Source organism: Equus asinus, chromosome 26, assembly GCF_041296235.1.
Source record: "Equus asinus isolate D_3611 breed Donkey chromosome 26, EquAss-T2T_v2, whole genome shotgun sequence".
Taxonomy (NCBI): Eukaryota; Metazoa; Chordata; class Mammalia; order Perissodactyla; family Equidae; genus Equus; species Equus asinus.
This window is the reverse complement of record NC_091815.1, coordinates 41944811-41963503: the sequence shown is the minus strand read 5'-3', so window position 1 is coordinate 41963503 and position 18693 is coordinate 41944811. Positions and strand designations below refer to the sequence as shown.

General features: G+C 44.7%; 1 protein-coding gene across 3 annotated transcripts; it reads right to left on the bottom strand.

The window, feature by feature from the left end:
* Positions 1–146: 146 nt before the first annotated feature.
* On the bottom strand, positions 147–17261 carry ZNF671 (zinc finger protein 671). Of its 3 annotated transcripts, none has more exons than XM_070499341.1 (4): positions 16618–17261; positions 6584–6710; positions 5948–6070; positions 147–5331 (listed from the first exon to the last, which is right to left on the bottom strand). In XM_070499341.1, the coding sequence occupies exons 2-4, from the start codon at positions 6657–6659 to the stop codon at positions 4115–4117; spliced, it is 1416 nt and encodes a 471-aa protein (XP_070355442.1). In that variant the 5' UTR covers positions 6660–6710; positions 16618–17261; the 3' UTR covers positions 147–4114. The 3 variants fall into 3 exon arrangements, with proteins under 3 accessions (XP_070355442.1, XP_070355441.1, XP_044614976.2); XM_070499340.1 differs by having other exon boundaries at positions 16974–17261; XM_044759041.2 differs by having other exon boundaries at positions 16701–17253.
* Positions 17262–18693: the final 1432 nt, after the last annotated feature.

The following is an 18693-nucleotide window of genomic DNA, read 5'->3' as shown; positions in this document are numbered from 1 at the left end:
TCGCGGCCGCTGGTGGAGGAGGACCCAGCCAGGCTTTCGGAGATGCCAAGCTCCCCCGAGGGAGTGCGGGATTCAGTCGTTCTTAAAGGGCCTTATCAGGTTTCTAGGGAGCGGTGTCAGCAGCTGATCGCACAAGTCTTTGGAAACATATCGTCTCAGACTCTGAAGCTCAGCATGGTCCCCAAAGCTAAAAATATTACCTCAGTTATTCCAAAAGGCTACAGATCCAAATGCACATATTGTTTCGCAGAGTCATTTAAACACAAAATGTATCCACTGGAAGTAGAAACTAACAAGCATTATCTTCTCGCAGTTCAAATGTATGGACGCCGAAGCATCAGAGACGGTTTTATCGTCCGTGTATGTTTGGTCAGGGACAAGGCAAAAAGTACTCCAGATAGGGCCATGACAGGGAAGACAGAGAAGTGAGGCAACCCTGAGGCAGGAGTATAAAGGTCGGTGTCTCTGGTTCCCATAGAAAACAGCTCTCCTGTATGTATAGTCAATTATTGTGTCCAATTAACTGACCAACACTTTTGTCTATTTAATATCTTTTACTTGATGTCCTGACATGTTCAATTTCTTGAGTCTGACATCAATCTCAAGAACAATAATGAAACAAATGCTATGTTGGTACTGGACAAGGGCTGCAATGTTCAAAGACAGAGCATGTATGCAAAGGATGCTGTCCACACTAAGATACTGAGAAGATCTTAAACCTATGATTTCTTCTCATTGCTGGGAAGTGGTTATAATTTCTCTTGTAATTGCAGGGACTGTTCTGCATGGGGAATTAATATTATCTCAGAAAAACAGTTATAAAGCGCAAATTCCTGAAAGCTTTAAATGATTTTTCTTACACAACACCCACAAGACTGGAACACTTTTTTTTTCTTTTGCTAAGGAAGATAGGCCCTGAGCTTACCACTACACCACCAAGCCGGCCCCAAGACCAATACTTTTGACACCAAAGGTGTGTGTTTACACACCAAGCAATTCCCTAATTCTCTGCAGACACCATCTGGTGTCCTACAATTTAACTTAATTCTGACGCTAACTACCTGAAATTAGTGTAAACGTCACAGATTAAGGACTCAGTCCCACAAAACTGCCACCCACTTTAAACACCAATGGCAAATAACTACTACCTCAGCTTACCCACACTTCCATGCAACTTGACTACAAATCAGGAGTTCCCAGGAGCCTCTCCTCAGTTTCCATAATTTGTTATAATGTCTCACAGAACTCAGGGAAACACTTTACTATTATTGGTATATTATAAATGACACAGATGATCGGCCAGATGAAGTACATAAGTGAAGTCTGAAAGTTTCCCTAGAGCAGGAGTTTCTGTCGCATAGAAGTGGGGTACATCACCTTCCTCAGTAGGTAGATGTGTTCACCACCAGAAATTCTCAGAACCTTCTAGTTTAGCTTTTTTTTTTTGATGTTTAATTACGTAGGCATGATTGATTAAATTGGTGATTATCTCAACCTTCAGCCCCTCTGCTCCCTGAAGGTAGGGGTGTGTGTGTCTGGCTGAAAGTTCCAACCCTCTAATCAGGCCTTGGTCTTTTCAGTGACCAGTCCCATCCTGGAGCTATCTAGGGGGCCCCTAGCCTTGTCATCTCATTAGTACACAAAAAGACACACTTGTTACTCTGAAGATTCCAAGGGTTTAAAGAGCTGTGTGTCAGGAACCAAGGGCAGAGACCAAATATATAGCTCTTGTTATGTCACAGGTGTTAACAATAACTATGTAGTGATTCAAAGGTGGTGGCATAGTAAACATCAGTGGATGGTGAAAAAAGTTGACTTTAGATAAATTTTAGCAGTGACGCCTGGGAAAATATAAAATTAATCTGAGCATTTGACTACAAGAGTCACTGATGATTGTCTCCAATAAGAAATTTTCTTCATTTTTGAAAACACTGAGCAATACCAGTGTAGAGGGAAAATCACTAGACATTTGATGCTAATTTTATATTATTCTTGGTGTAATAAAAAATATTTTAGTTCTGGGGCTGGCCTGGTGGTGTAGTGTCCAAGTTTGCACACTCCACTTCAATGGCCCTGGGTTCACGGGTTTGGATCCTGGGCGCAGACCTAAACACTGCTTATCAAGCCATGCTGTGGTGGTGTCCCACATGCAAAAGAGAGGAAGATTGGCACAGATGTTAGCTCAGGCCCAGTTAATCTTCCTCAGACACACACACACACAAATTAGTTCTTGGGGTCGGCCCCATGGCTGAGTGGTTAAGTTTGCGCGCTCCCTTCAGCAGCCCAGGGTTTCGCTGGTTCGGGTCCTAGGCACGGACATTGTGCTGCTCATCAGGCCATGCTGGGGCAGTGTCCCACATGCCACAGCTGGAAGGAGCCACAACTAAAAAAATACACAACTATGTACCGGGGGGTTTGGGGAGAAAAAGGAAAAAAAAAAATCTTAAAAAAAAAAATTAGTTCTTAATGAAAGACTGTTTTTTTTTTGAGGAATATTAGCCCTGAGCTAACTACTGCCAATCCTTCTCTTTTTGCTGAGGAAGACTAGCCCTGAGCTCATATCCGTGCTCATCTTCCTCTACTTTCTATGTGGGACACCTACCACAGCCTGGCTTGCCAAGCGATGCCATGTCTGCACCCGGGATCCAAACTGGTGAACCCTAGGCTGCCAAAGCGGAACGTACACACTTAACTGCTGAGCCACCAGGTCAGCCCCTCATGTGGAGGTTTTAATTCAATTTCCCAATACATCTGATAATCTACATCAGTATTACCACTGGTTGTTTGAGTCCATTAATTAATCTTACCAATATTACCAATTGGTATCACACCAGATAGCAATTACATTATGAGTTAGACTAAGATCATTACAAAACAAGTCAAAACTACAGTAGTATTCTCTTGGCCTTCCCCCAAAAGTGGTCTTTGCCCATATACTAAATATTGTCATGGAATGGAGTTTAAATTGAGAATCAAGTGTCAGCCAGAGAATTAAAACATTCTTGTGAAGGCACAGTCTCTGCATAATGGGGTCTATCCCTAATGAATGCTTTGGCTTCCTAATGGAAAAGAAGGCATTAGCCAAATCTAATACAAAATACTGATCTTCTTGAGCTTGTAGCATAGCTTTAATTGTTGATACCATATCAGGTATAGCTAATGATTGGGGTTACCAATTTATCAAGTCCTCCAAAACCGCTAGTTAACCTCTCACATCCATCCTTACACCTCATATAAGACTATTAATAGGGAATATGTAAGTACTAACATACCTGCACCTAAAAGATCCTTACTAATTGAAGCCAACATTTTTTTATTCCCCCCAGGTATCCCATGCTGTTTTAAATTAACCACCTGAGTGGACTTAGGTAATTTTAAAGGTTCCCATCTAGTATGCTCAATTAATTATAAGAAGACTAAGCAGATTTTTTATGACATCACATCCATTCCAATAATATACTGCGGTCAAGGTGAGGCAACAACTATACATAATTTCAGTCCATAAATTCCTTTATAAACCATGCTTTCACCTGCAAGCCTTCTACAGTATCACCATATTCTTGTAATCATATTGCCCTCTAAGTTTTCATTAGCTATTTAAGTTATAACAATACATTGATGATCAGGGCCCAGCAACTGTAAATTTCGTACTGCCCCTAGGCCATTTTACCAATACCAATGAAAGCATGCTGGAGTGACTGACACACTCTGTGGGACTTTGCCAGAGGGTAATAGCAGGATGGCTTCTGCCACTGGCAAAGAATAGAATGTGAAACACAGCTCTTGAAGACACCTCACAACTGGGACTGAACAAGGAATCTCCCCCGTGTGGATGGTGTTAAGTATAAGGTTCTACTTCTGAACAGTGGCTCCCTCACAAAGCCTACTCTCAGAGCCTCCCTCTGGGGAGAGCTGTTAGGCTGAACAAGGAGACAGCACATTCTCTGTACTGCTAAGGCCTTTGTCCAGTGTGGACTTTCCAATGAGGAACAAAGTTTGGTCTTTACATAAAGGTTTTCCCACGTCTGCTGCATTCATAGTCACTGCTAGGAATTCTCAAATACACAGTAAGTTAGGAGTGTTGGCTAAAGGATTTCCCACATTGGCTGTAGTCTCAGGGCTTTTCTCCACTGTGAATCTTCTGGTGGAGGACAAGTGTGTGTTTGCGGCTGAACTCTTTCCCACATTCACTGCACACATAAGGCTGTTCTCCAGTGTGCATTTTCCAGTGCCGAATAAGGTTTGGCCTTTGAGTAAAGGCTTTCCCACATTTGCTGCACTCATAAGGCTTTTCACCAGAGTGAACTTTTTGGTGCTGAATGAGTTTAGAGATGCAGCTAAAGGCTTTCCCACATCGGCTACACTCATAATCACTGCTATGGATTCTCCAATGTACATTAAGGTGGGAGCTCTGGCTAAAGGCCTTCCCACATTCACTGCACTCATAAGGCTTTTCTCCAGTGTGAGTTCTCTGGTGCAGGACAAGTGTGTGTTTGCGGTTGAACTCTTTGCCACACTCACTGCACAGATACGGCCTTGCTCCTGTGTGAACCTCCTGGTGTCTAATGAGGTTCGACTTACTGCTAAAGAATTTTCCACAATTACTGCACTGATAGAGCCTTTCTCCTGTGTGAACTCTCCTGTGTTCAATCAGGCCAGAGATTTGTCTAAAGAATTTCCCACATTCGTTGCACTCATAAGGCCTTTCTCCAGTGTGGACTGTGTGGTGTTTAAAAAGGTCACAGCTTTGGCTAAAGAATTTCCCACATTTGCTGCACTCATAAGGCCTTTCTCCAGTGTGGATTCTCTGGTGCCGAGTAAGAGTGTCTTTGCGGGTGAACACTTTCCCACATTCACTGCACTTGTGATGCCTCTGTCCCGTGTGAAGGGCTCCCCCAAGCTCGGTGCTCTCATGGGGCTTCATCCTGATATGGGGGACCTGGTGCTGAAGAAGGCCAGAGGTGGCTGGAAAGTCCATTCTGCCCTCAACATATGTGTAGGGCTTCTCTGACACAGAGATTCTGCAGTTTTTCACAGGGTCCCTGCCCTCATCCCTTCTGAAAGGTTTCTCTCCACTGTGCTGCTTCTGGTGCTGGTGAAGGATTGCACTGAACCAGAATTGCTTTCCACATGTCCCACACGTGTGTGGTTTCTCCCTGGCTTCTCTCCTCTGGTATTCAGTCAGATGTAAGATGTCTTTCAATATTGGGCCAGTCATGTCACATAAGTGGGTCTTCAGAACTGCCAAAGGTGTCTTCACCCGTGACACTCCTTCTAAAGAAACTCTCTGCTTAAAGGATGCATCCTCTTTTTCTACTCCACACCAATAACCTGAAAGCAAAGAAGTACTGAGGTGGTGCATGTTGACTTTGGTGGAGGGGGCAACCCCACTGTAAATGTCTGACACACCCAGGAATAAGTCCATGGGACTTCTTCCAGGACAAGAGAGACCAGGTCAGGTTGAGAAAGGGATTGTTATGCAGTACTGGGTTTCCGAAGGTCAGAGAATGGGGCAGGCCTCCTGAAGGCAAGGATATGAGGGTAGAATATAGTAGATAGCTTCTGGTAGGATGTTGGCTATTGTGACAGGTGAGTGCTATGCAGAAGGGCATATCCAGGCCCAGGAAAATCCAATTACAAGTAGCTGGTGTTCAAGGACTATTTAAGGATATGTACCCATCTCATGATACACTAAGTGTAGGCGAATTTTGCAGAACAATGGAGACTCTGCAGTGGAAAGGAACAGGTGCAAGGTAGATGCCAGAAAGATGGGAGATGGCAAGGGGCTAGAATTCAGACTGGAAATAAGTCTCAATGTCAAGAATGGGGAAGGATAAGTAAACATTGTGTGGCCACCAGCCTTGAAACCAAACACTGGCGTGATCAGTCAATATTGCTGGTTTTGGACCCAACCCTGACATCATGCCCTTCGCTGGTATCCACTTACCAGGTCCAGGTCCCTTCTGAGCCTCTCTTTCTGAGGCTGGAGTCACATCCACCTGGTCAGGCATCCAGGGCTCTTCCCCTTGCTCCAGTTGTGTAACTAAGTGTGATCTAAAGGATGCAATTCCTGAGGGAAACACAGGACAGGTGACAGTCAGTACTGGCCCCAAGCAACCCACCCTATGACAGACCACAAGGAAAAAAAAGGGAATTACAAAAAAGAACTTCAAAGGAAGGTTGTGTCGAATAGTCCCAAGGTCCCCATAAGTAGTGATTATGTGAGTGCCTGTAACTCTTGGTATAATTGAGTCCCAGAAAATGTCACCTAGAGGAAAGGGACAGAGCCTTGGGCAAAGAGGTGCCATAATTCTGGACAGATTTACCGACCCAGAAAATGAGCAAGGTTAATGGGATCCACTGGGCAAACCACATCTTGTGACACTCAAGCCCTTGGCTACATGGCTTCAGGATGGCTCAGTAAGAGGCGAGGACACTCCATACAGCTCAGCCCTGGCACCCATGAATCCTACACGAGGAAACCTGGCAAGGATCATAGCAGTGCCCCTGATCTGACTGTGGGAAGGACAGAGCTGTCCACGGAGAAAAGGAGAAAGAAGATGGTCTGGTGTGAGTATCTTACCCAGTGACGCTAAAAGTGCAAAGTTCTCCAGCATCACATCCCAGTACAGGAGTCTCTGAGCATCATCAAGGAGCATCCATTCTTCCCAGGAGAAGTACACAAACACATCCTCAGAGATCACACAGCCCTGCAATAACATGGCCAGCAAGGTCCAGGAAAAGTCTCTTGACTGAGTATCCCCACACTATCCACCCACAACAATGTCCTGCTCTCCTACTTCCCAAGGTCCCAAGTCAGAGGAGATACCAGGCACTGGTATCACTGGTCCTTGCTCTCTCCCGATTACCCCAGTGATCACTTGTCAGCCCACAGCAACAATAAGCAGGTTGGGAGATACAAGCCATTTAAGCTCTGAGCCTGGAATGGAACACCAAGGCCTACCTCCTCTCCTGACAGCCAATTCCTCCCGGGTCCCCCAGAACATGCCGCCTAGAATAAACCTGGGCCCACTTGTCTCACTTAAGCCTCCAGTGACAGGGCCACAAGACCATCGGTTCACACTCACTCCTTTCATGCACATTAATCCTTGGACCACAGCTCCCTCACATCTTCCTCCCTAATATCTTTGGCTACCTACTACCACTCTTCTGATACACACCATAGACATCACCCTGGACATCCCACATAGCACGGAGAGAACACTTGGCCATACAATCAGGATTCCTATCTAGTCCCAAACCTCCAATGGCTCCAACTGCCAAAGAAAGCCACATTTCTGATTTGAAGGCCTCCCAATCTGGACCTTTTCCTTTCTTCGATCACATGCACCCAGAACCACGTGCATACTTCATGTACCCTCAGCCCTTTTCCATTTCTCTGTTGCACACTGTATTAATTTCCTATTGCTGCTATAACAAATTATTACTAGCTTTGTGGCTTAAATCAACAAAAATTTATCATCTTACAGTTCTGGAGCTTATAAACCCAAACTAGGCTTCATTAGGCTAAAATCAAGATGCCATGAGGATTGTACTCCCTTTGGCAGTTCTATGGAAGAATCTGTTTCCTTACCTTTTCCAGTTTCTGAAGATCCCCTGCATTTCTTAACTCCTTGCCCCTTCCTCCACCTTCAAAGCTAGCAAGTGTATCACTCTGATATCTATTTCCTTGCCCAAATCTCCTTTGACTCTATCCTCCTGCAACTACACTGGGCCCCCTACGATAATCTCTCCCTCTTAAGATCCTTAATTTAATCACACACAAAAAGTCCCTTTTGCCATGTGAGGTAACAGATCCAAAGGTTCCAGGGATTAGGACATGGATATCTTTGAGAGGCCATTATTCTGCCTACCATACACACGCTGTCCCCTCACCAGTCACAACCTTCTTATCTCCACCTAATCCTCTGAAAATTAATTTACAACCAACCTCCCCATTTCAGTTGATAAGTGTTGCAAGGTCCAAAACCTTGGATCTCTGACTCCCTTCCTTCCCTCTGCCACAATCTACTTCAGAAAATAAAATCAGGGGCCGGCCCAGTAGCATAGTGGTTAAGTTCACATGCTCCGCTCCAGTGACCTGGGGTTCGCAGGTGTGGATCCCAGGTGCAGACCTAGCACCACTTGTCAAGCCACGCTGTGGCGGCATCCCCCATAAAATAGAGGAAGATGGGCACAGATGTTAGCTCAGCAACAGTCTTCCTCAAGCAAAAAGAGGAAGATTGGCAACAGATATTAGTTCAGGGCCAATTTTCCTCACAAAAAGAAAGAAAGAAAGAAAAAAATTCAGCCCTAGTAAAATAACAGACTGAGAACACAACCTTGTCTGCCACCTTCACAGCACTCACTCCGACACAGCCCACCAATGCTCATCTGGACTACTGCAGTACCTCCTCCCTGGTTTCCCTGTGGTGTGATCATACATAAAAACAAAATTCTGACCCATAACCTCTGCAGCCACCAGCATGGTAAGCCAAACCAGTCACTGTAGCAACCCAAACAAAAAGGTCAGGACTCGGTAAAAACTGCCATTTTCCCTAACTTTTGCACTCGCTTCCAACTTAGGGCCAATCAGCTTTCCCTCTCTCCTGTGTGCCTTTGAGCCTCAGCCAACCGCAAGTGATGATGCCTGCCTCCCTTGCTACAGCAGGCTCTGAAGAAATAACCTTTGCCTGTTCTTCTTTGGGTGGGCTTCTTTGATTTCCAGGCCTGCCTCCACCATCACCCCCACCCCTTCACAGTCTGTTCACTCCGCAGCCAGAGGAAGCCTGCTGAGACTCTGCTCCAAATTCTCTTGTGGCTCCCACTACCCTCAGAAGACAGGCCGCACTCCTCAGCTCCACTTCAGGCTTGAAGCCTGTCCCTCCGGTGTCTCCACCAGAAAGGAAAGAGACCTGCAATTCACGAAGACAGCCCAGCCTCACCTCCAGGCATCTGCACATGCCTTGGGATGCCTTTCATCCTGCATTGCTCTGGGTTCTACAGGGGAAGCTCTCCATATAACTGCTGGCTTGGATTGAGTTCGCCTCCTCAGAATCTGCAGACGGAATTTCAGGGACAGACGCCTCCACATATTGGGGAGGGTGAGGGCACGACCATCAGCTTGGCTGCCGTCATTGCAGCCTGAGGGCCAAAGGAACAAGAGCAAGAGGAGGACGTGGGCTGGTGCCGCGCCTCCAGCCCACCTCTGTGCAGTGGGCACCACATGCCCCTAGCAGCCAGCACACCAGATCGGGGCATATTAGTCTTAAATCACAGGGATATGAAAGTGCAGTAGACAAGAGGGCCACCATGAGGACAGCCAAAGTCCCACCCCAACATGAACCACTCCCAGGAAAGACCTCCTCCCAGGCCATCACTGGCTGAACTGCCACCTCATGGCACAGAACCTTGTAGGCACTGAAGTCACCAATAGGCACAAAAGGGAGGCCCAGGTGGTCATAAGGTGGAAGGCAAAAGAATCATTTACTGAGCATCTACTGGGTGCTGAGCCTGCCAGTTGCTGCCAAGCCTCATCTTGTGTCTCACATCGTCTCCTCCGAGTCTGTAGCAGGTGCCCCATGTCCTGAGCGTGACCCCTTGGCTCTTGTGGAGGTTCACGGCTGGAAATCCCAACCTCCACCCCCTAATTTGGGACCCTACGCAAGCAACTTCACCTCCAAGATATGAAACAAAAAATGAAGATAAAACCTCTCTGACCTCTGTGAAGTTATTCAAATGCTCTTCAAACGTAAACGTCCATTCCTTAAAATGGCAGAGAAAGTAGCTACATCTAGGTGAAGTTCTGTATAAAGCACTTAAAACTGCAAGGTGCAGTCAGCACTGGACATACGGTCCTCATCATCACAAGTCTGGCCTCTCATCTACCCCTGTGGTGGGAGGTAAGTCACGGTTGCCTATTTGCAGAGCTAAGGGCAGCATCTGTCAAAATTCAAATACACATAACCCGGACCTGCAAGTAGCCTTGACAGCAATGATTAAAAATTTTACAGGATGGCAGAGTGTGTACAATCTCTGCCGTTCAAAATTATTTCAAGAAAAAAATCACACATAAAAAAATGATACAAATTTCAGGAAGCCTGTTGTACGGGGGATACATTCCTCTAGGCAAGATGACTCAAGATTTACAATTTAAGAAATATTTTTCCTCAAGAATAAGTACAGCATAGAGTTGACATCATTTCAAATTTTGTGGCACAATTCTTCTATACCTTACTTTTTTTTTTTTTTTTTAAAGACTGGCCCTGAGCTAACCTCTGTTGCCAATCTCTTTTTTTTCTTCTCCCAAAGCCCCCCAGTACATAGTTGTATATTCTAGTTGTAGGTCCTCCTCGTTCTGTTATGTGGGACGCCGCCTCAGCATGGCTTTATGAGTGGTGCCAGGTCTGCATCCAGGATCTGAACCAGAGAAACCCTGGGCTGCCGAAGCAGAGTGCGCGAACTTAACCACTCGGCCACAAGGCCGGCTGCCTATATCTTACTTTCAAATTCACAAACTTTGAACTTGCATTAGAACCAGTCATGTGGTGTTTGGCTTCAAACTGGCAACAGAATCTACCATATGGTGTCTAGTGTCTGACTTCAGGGCCTGGGCTCCCGGGGGAAGCTTACCTGGTTTTGCAGCTAATAACCCCAGTACTGATTAGGGTTCCTTGGGCAGGAACCTCATCTCTCCAAATCTCAGTTTCCTCATTTCTTAAATGGGGAAATAATAGTATCCACAGCACATGGTTGCAATTACTACCTGGGTAATTACATGCCATCCTCTGGTCATTCTCCCAACAGTGCTTCAAACCCTTCATGCTTTGGAAAACAGAAAGTGACTCCTGACCACCCACATCCTCTTGACTTGCACCCTTGATTCAGAAGATTCCAGGTGCTCACCTCCTGCAGGAACTAGAACCGTGCCCTCCTCAACTGTCCTCCAGTAAACTGGCCCCAGGTTGATCTGTGTGGTCAACAGAAGCTCAGGCTGAATTCTCATGACTCAGGCTCATCAGCATCAGTCTCCGGCCGGACACCATCACTTGATACTGGAGACCAAAGGGAGTACTAAATCCTTAGAAGGGAGGAAAAGCAAAACCCCCGAATTCCATGGAAAAAAACGCTCTGTTTATTAGGTCATCTTTAATTTCTCTCAGCAGCAGTGTTTTTAGATTTCAATGAAACTTTCATGTTTTCAGTAATAAATAATTTTGCAGTTTTCAATAAAATGCTTAGGAATGAATATAATGAAAGAACGCGCACATATTTCATTATAGTCATTCCTAAGTATTTTATGTTTTGATGATATAGATTTGTAAAATTTCATCAATTTTTGTTTTCTGTGTACTGCTGACATACAGACTAGTTTATTTACATCTGTATCTGTCTGTCTACCCTCCCACGTTATTTATACATATATGTAAAGAGAAAGAACTTGTACATAGCACTTTGCTACAATCATTTATGCTAGTGATTTTTCTTCTTTAGCCTGTTAAAATGTTGGATAACACTCTTTGTTTTCCTAACATTAAACCAGCTTGGCATCACTGGAATAAATCTCTTGGTCATGGTCTATAATTCTTTTTACATATTGCTGAATTTTATTTGTTAATATTGTTTTGGTGCTATTTATGCCTATATTCATGACATTAGTTCTAGTAAAATTTTCAGATGCCTTAGAATTTTCCTTACATTCTATTATGTGTTCTGTAAAGGCAGGTGTATTTGGTGTGCATTTCTAAAATTTAAATGTGTTTGTATATTTTTTCATATACCTAATAGTCACCTGGATTTCCTCTTCCATTGACTGTCTGCTCCTATTCTAGCCATTTAGGTTGGAGTCTTATTTCTTGTTCTAATTAATACTATTTCCTTGTATGGCATACATGTTGGATCCCTTGGCAGTTTTAGACACTGGAGATATCCAGTCTCAATCTTTCCTGACTCTAAATTTTGGCTGCCATAAGCTTTATGGAGTAGAAACCTATAACTCTAGAAATATATTTGCCAGTTTTCTATATATTTTGCTTTTTAGTGATACATTTAAATTTGTTGTTGTTGTTAGTACCATGGAATTGATTTGGATTCCTAGAGAGCCTACATACAGCAGAGTGGAACCCCAGTCTTTTTGTGCCATCCTCTCACCTTCTGGCACTATATCAGACAAGGCTCACTGCTATTCATAGGGTTTTTGTGGCCAATTCCTTCGGAAGTCAGTAGCCAGGTTCTTCCTAATCTGTCAGCTCCACTGAAATCTGTCTACTATGGGTAACCCTGCTGGTATTTAAAATACCAATGGCATAGCTTTCAGCATCACAGCAACATGCCACTGCCACAGTATGACAACCAAGAGATGAGTGGCGTGGTTCCCTCACCAAGAAACGAAACTGAGATGTGGCGGTGAGAACATGCAATCTTAACCACTAGATCACCAGGGCTATCTGGTTACACTGAAATCACCCTTGCCTATTTTACAAAATGCGTCTAGTTTATCTTCTATTGGTTTTCCTTATTTCTTCTTTTATTCTTTGATAATTTGTGTTGTAAAAAATCGAAAGATGTGGATTTTCTGATATTTGAAAATTTCTAATTTAGTCTTGTTTTATTTAGAGAATATATTCTGTATGACTTCAATTTTAAAACTGACAAATTTATTTTATGTACCAGCATTTGGTTTATTCACCAAGTGTACCTGAAAAGAATATGTATTCTGCTCTATACATATCTATTGAATCAAGTTAGCTGATGATGTTGGCCATGTCTTCTACATCCTTAGGGTTTTTTCTGTCTATTCTATTAATTATTGAGAGAAAAGAATTTTGAAGGCCTGTTCTTAGGTACAAATACATTTCAGTTTTACATCTTCTTAATTACATTACTTGCTTGATATTATAAAATGTCCCTATGTCATCTTTGGTAATATTACTTTTCCGGATGACGTTTTCTTATAATGTAATCACTCCAACCCTCTTATGGTTAGTATCCATGTCTTATTTCATTCCATTCCTTTTAGCTTATCTCTTTTTTTTTTTTTGAGAAAGATTAGCCCTGAGCTAACTACTGCCAATCCTCCTCTTTTTGCTGAGGAAGACTGGCCCTGAGCTAACATCCATGCCCATCTTCCTCTACTTTATACGTGGAACACCTACCACAGCATGGCTTTTGTCAAACGGTGCCATGTCTGCACCTGGGATCCAAAGCCACGAACCCCGGGCCGCAGAGAAGCAGAATGTACGAACTTAACCACTGCACCACCGGGCCAGCCCCAAGCTTATCTCTATTTTTGTAATTAAGGATCATTTATTACAGACTGCACAGAGTTTGGCCGTGCCTTTAATATAGTCTGACAATCTCTATAATTTAAATATGTAAAATATTTAAAGGAAAAAAGCGAAGAGAATTGTGGGTACAAATGTATAAATTACTCGTTCTTGGCTATCCTCTCAGAAAGGGACAAATCGAAGAATAAGCACATACATGATATATTCAGACAACATTCATCTTGGTTTTACACTTTTGAACATTTTAAAACATACATTCACTAACGCAAAAATGAAGCCACAATATAGGTCACAAATTTTCCAAATTCTCTGTGAATATATGTATATTTATTTACTAGAAGTGTGATAATGTGATGTACAACAAGAAATACAGTCATGTACCGAATAACGACGTTTTGGTCAACAATGGACCACATATACGATGGTGGTCCCATAAGGTTAGTACCACAGAACCTAGGTGTGTAGTAGGCTATACCATCTAGGTTTCTGTAAGTATACTCTATGATGTTCCCACAATGATGAAACTGCCTAACGATGAATTTCTCGGAATGCATCTCCGTCATTAAGCAATGCACGACTGTACACATATTTAGTCTTTCTCCTCGTTTCTGGCACAGAGCTCCTGAAATGCTTGGTATTGCCTAAGTGATGAAACCAATAAAGATGACTTTTGTTATATCAAAGAGGTGGCTTTGGGATAGCACCTAAGGATGGCAGCTGGTTGTCAGGAGAACCAACAATCTGATTGGAGGGTTGGAACTTTCAGCCCCCCACTCCTACTGAGTTGAGTCACCAATGGCCAATGATGTAATCAATCACACCCATGTAATTAGGCCTCCATAAGAACCCAGGAAGGGGGTCAGAGAGCTTCCAGTTTGGTGAACGCAGGGAGAGCAGTGTACCTGAAGAGGTCGTGGGAGGTCTGCACCCCTTCCCCATACCTTGCCCTATGCGAGCTTCCATATGGCTGTTTCTGAGTTACATCCTTTTATAATAAACCGTTAATCTAGTAAATAAAATGTCTCCCTGAGTTCTGAGCCACTCAAGCAAACTAACTGAACCCAAGGGGGGGCGTTGCTGGAACCTCCAATCTATAGCCAGTCAGTCAGGAGTGCAGGTTTATAACACGGGGTTGTGACTAGCTTCTGAAAGGGGGAGGGGCAGTCTTATAGGACTGACCCCTTAACCTGTGAGATCTGATGCTACTTCTGGGCAAAGAGTGTCAGAAGTGAGTTGAACTGTAGGACACCCAGCTGGTGTAGGAGAATTGCCTGGTGATGTGGCAAAACCCACCCCTACACACTGGAATTGGTGTGGCCATAATCTTAAGCAGCCTTTCTCAAATAGGGTTCCATGAGAGAATTGGTTCCTACAGAAAATGACTTTAGTGAACATTGTCTTAAATACCCCAAGAAAGGTACATATCTAGGACCAGGCTAAATGCAAAAAAGAAAAATCAATTCACTAGCTACAATGGATTCTTTAATTAATGATGAATTCTCTCATGAAATCAGTTTGACAGAGGATACAAAATGAAAATAATCTAGGAATTTAGATACCTGAACTTTTTTTCCTGGCTGTTTTTGTATCCCATGAAGGATACCAGAATATATCATCCCCAAATATGCCTCTTTGACATAAAAATTATTTTGAGCTGAAGGTATTAAAAAACAGCAAACACAGAAAGAGCTTGCCCTTTTCTGCCTAAAGGCAGGATATAAATTCTTCTTTTACTGGAGACAGATTCTTATCAGCCCAGAGACTGGCACCAAAGGAATCTGTGAACAAACTATATTCCATTGGTTCCCTCCCATATATTTACATTCCCACAGTGTGCTGCCCTTGGAAGCCTAAAACTGCTTGTCTTCATCGTGTCATTTCTCTACAAATTTATTATTCTTTGCTGAAGATCCTATAGAAGCTGGAATTCTACGCTGCCACTCTAAGTTACTTTTGGTTTAGGTTTCTCCCCTGTGATGTGTACAGCACATGTTAACACCTATTTTTCTCTTGTTAATCTGTTTTTTTGTTAAAGAGTCCCAGTTGAAAACCTAAGATGGGTAGACACAGAGTTTTGCCTCCTCTACACTCATTAAAATCACAAATAGGGGCCAGCCCTGTGGCCGAGTGGTTAAGATGGCGTGCTCCGCTTCAGCAGCCCAGGGTTTCACAGGTTCAGATCCTGGGCAAAGACATAGCACTGCTCATCAGGCCATGCTGAGGCGGCATGCCACATGCCACAACTAGAAGGACCTACAACTAGAATATGCAACTATGTACTGGGGGACTTTGGAGAGAAGAAAAAGAAAAAAGAAGTCACAAACAATATATAGAGAGTGTGAGCAGAAACATTTCCTGTGTTGGGACAACTCATATTAATGGAATCCTTTGGTATGAACTTCCCATGAGGCAAGATGCCCCCACTAAACCTGTCCTTGGAAAATTTATTTAGTCAAAAACACAAGGAGGTTGGGAAAATTTATGATAAGGCATTTGTGGTGTTTTGTGACTTTGGCAAGACTGAATGTAGTGGGATCACTCCTGGCACTGGAGAAGTTTTTCAGTCTGTGTTTCTCTTAGGAGGGGTTATTCAAAAGTGGAGGGTGAGGTCATCAGACAGTAGCAATTTTACAGCACCCCAACTGCGGTCACCATCCCAGGCCAGGCTCCTTAGTGCCCTACAGCCTTCTTCTCATGCAGACATTGGATAGAACCCTTTGAAATGCCAGGACCTCTCCTTTCTGAAGTCTCAGGAATGCCTACCCTTTGCTTCCTGCCTTCCAGCCACAGCCCTCCCCTCTCACCTGGGACCATTTGAAATAACGTACTTAAGATTGCTCTCCTAAATCTGATCTCTAGGCCTGACTTAGTCCACACCACTCTCCTCACACTGTAGACATCTCCAATGCAGCCCCTTCTCCAGAACCCCAGACCTTCCAGTCCAGCTGCCCATGGGACACTTCCACTCTGAGACACCTCAAAATCAACCGTGTCCAAAATTCAACTTCTGATCCCCCTGTAACCTCTTCCCTACTTTGACTTCCCGATTTCCATGAAAAACAAAAAAACAAAACCTAAAAACTTGGTTTTTCACTTCTTACTATCAATCACAGCCGGACCTGATACAGCAGGAAATACTGTCGGTTCTTTTTAAAAAACTTAACAGGAATTTAATCACTTCTTCCTCCTCTCCCAGCACTGTTCTGGTCCATTCACCATCAAAATATTCCTGGAGTAGAACGCAGTTGACCCACCTTACTGGTCTCCGTGCATCCATCCTCACGTTCCCCTCCCCAACCCAATGTTTGGCCCTGCGCAAAATTTGAGATACCTTTAAAATTCCTACTCAGATAAAACCCTTCTTCTATGGCTTACGGCTCCCAAAGTCCTCATAGGGAAAGCACAACTCCTCACACTCTGCTCGTGCTGATACAGCATGGATCTCCCGAACAGTTGTGGTTCCGTCCCACCTCCACGCCTCTTGCTCACGCCGGTCCCTCTGCCAGTCAACACTCTCCTCCACGTCATCACACTGGCTTTCTGATATGGGGCCCCAACCACGAGCTCCCCACCGTTCTGGACACAGGGATCTAGACTGACAGACGTGAGCAGCGCCCGCCCTCGGGCAGGAGCTCGGGTTGCTCTGAGGGCGGGCGGGCCGGGGGCGGGCCGGAGCCGAGCGCTCACCTGAGCCGGCTCCCTCCGCGCGGCCGCCGCCATCGGCCTCGGGGGCGAAGCGCGGCCGGGCGCGGCGGGAGTCTGCGTTGGGGACGCGGACACCGCCGACGCAAGCTCCGCCCCGGCAGAACCTAGGCCTTGCCTCCGTCCAGTGGGGATAACGCCTCCACGTGCGCCTTCACTGTTCCTCCCCCTCCGGAGGGACCAAGCATTCACGACGCAGGCTCTGGCCAAACCTCTCAAGAGCCAACAAAACGTCTGTGGCGAAGAGGACGCCGGAAGTCCCGCCCAGCCATCTTCCGCACGCACGGAAACGCCCCCTTCCCGGGCCTTCACTGGACGTGCGGCGGCGCACTGGTTTCTGGGTAATGTAGTTCTCTGTGAGCCGCTAGCCTAGTCCAGGGGTTCCCGGCCTGGGCTCCTGGGAAAAGGCTGGGTGCCGCCGCAAAGAGCGGCGGTTTATGGGACGCCTAAGCCCCGAATATCCGGCGAGCCTTCGTTCCTCTTAAGGGGACCGCACCCAGATTCTGCGGAATGTAGTCTGCACCAATCACAAAATGCTTGGAGACATATTATTTCAGGTGTTCCCCAAAGCCGCAAATGGACATAGCACACCATAAAGTCTCTCTGTGTCCACTCATACCTGGGAGCTAATGACTATTACCTTGTTGCTTTTTAAATACATATAGACTGAAGCTTCAGCATCAGTTTTATGTTCTTCAGTTCTGGTTAGGGACAAGAGAAAAGACTCCAGACGGGGCCACGGAGTGGAAGAAAGAGGGACGTTGAGCTGCCCTGAAGCAAGTGGGCAGATTTCCTCAGAAAACTTTTCTCGTGCCTGTATAATCAGTGATTGTATTCAACCCAGGAAGCAAGCAACACTGTTTTCTTCTAGATAATATTTCCTATCCATATCCCAAGATACATAGAATTGCTTCAAAGATTTGAGACCTGTCAGAAAAGAAGCGTGACCTTTTGAATGCCATTTCTTGAGTGGACTGTGTCTGTCATTGTCACAGTCGGAACATGAGTCCAAAATGGGTCATATGAACCCTAAGATAAATGTGGGGGACGCTAGGTCATCTCCTTGCTGTGAAGTGATTACCATTTCACCTTTTATTGTAGGTAGATGTCTGCACAGGGAGTTGAGATTATCACTGGAAAAATTCCTGAAAGTTATTAATAACGATTCTACAGTTATTTGAAGAGAGTGGGAGAAATAGCTCTGGGGAAATATGTATGATAGGTGTAAAAAGGTAAGAGCTCTGTAAAGTTTGAGCCTGACTCCTGAAGTATGAGAAGTGTGAGAATGAAGCTGAGCATGTTGCTATATTGGAATCCTGACCACTCTCAAAGCTTTGTCCACAAGTTGTGGTACTTTTTTCTTTCCTGAAAACACAGAGCAATTGGAAGGAGAGGTAAAGAGGATATTTAGAAAAGGTCAGAATGGTAAAAATTAAGAGCAAAGCGTTGCTGTCATGGTAGTTCATTGCTCTAACATGTATGTGCATTTGAGACAGCAACCAGCCTAACAAGATAGGGCCCAACTGCAAGGCCCCTGGCCTAAGAAGATAAGGCCCCTAACCAATCTTCAAGCTAGGAGAATCAGATAGAGACTACCAAGACCCACATTCCACAGTTTGGGGACTTTCCCGGGCTTACACATGTGCCCTAGCACCCAGGAGTTGTCTGAAGGTGACCCAAGCCCCATACCAGAGTAAGAATCACA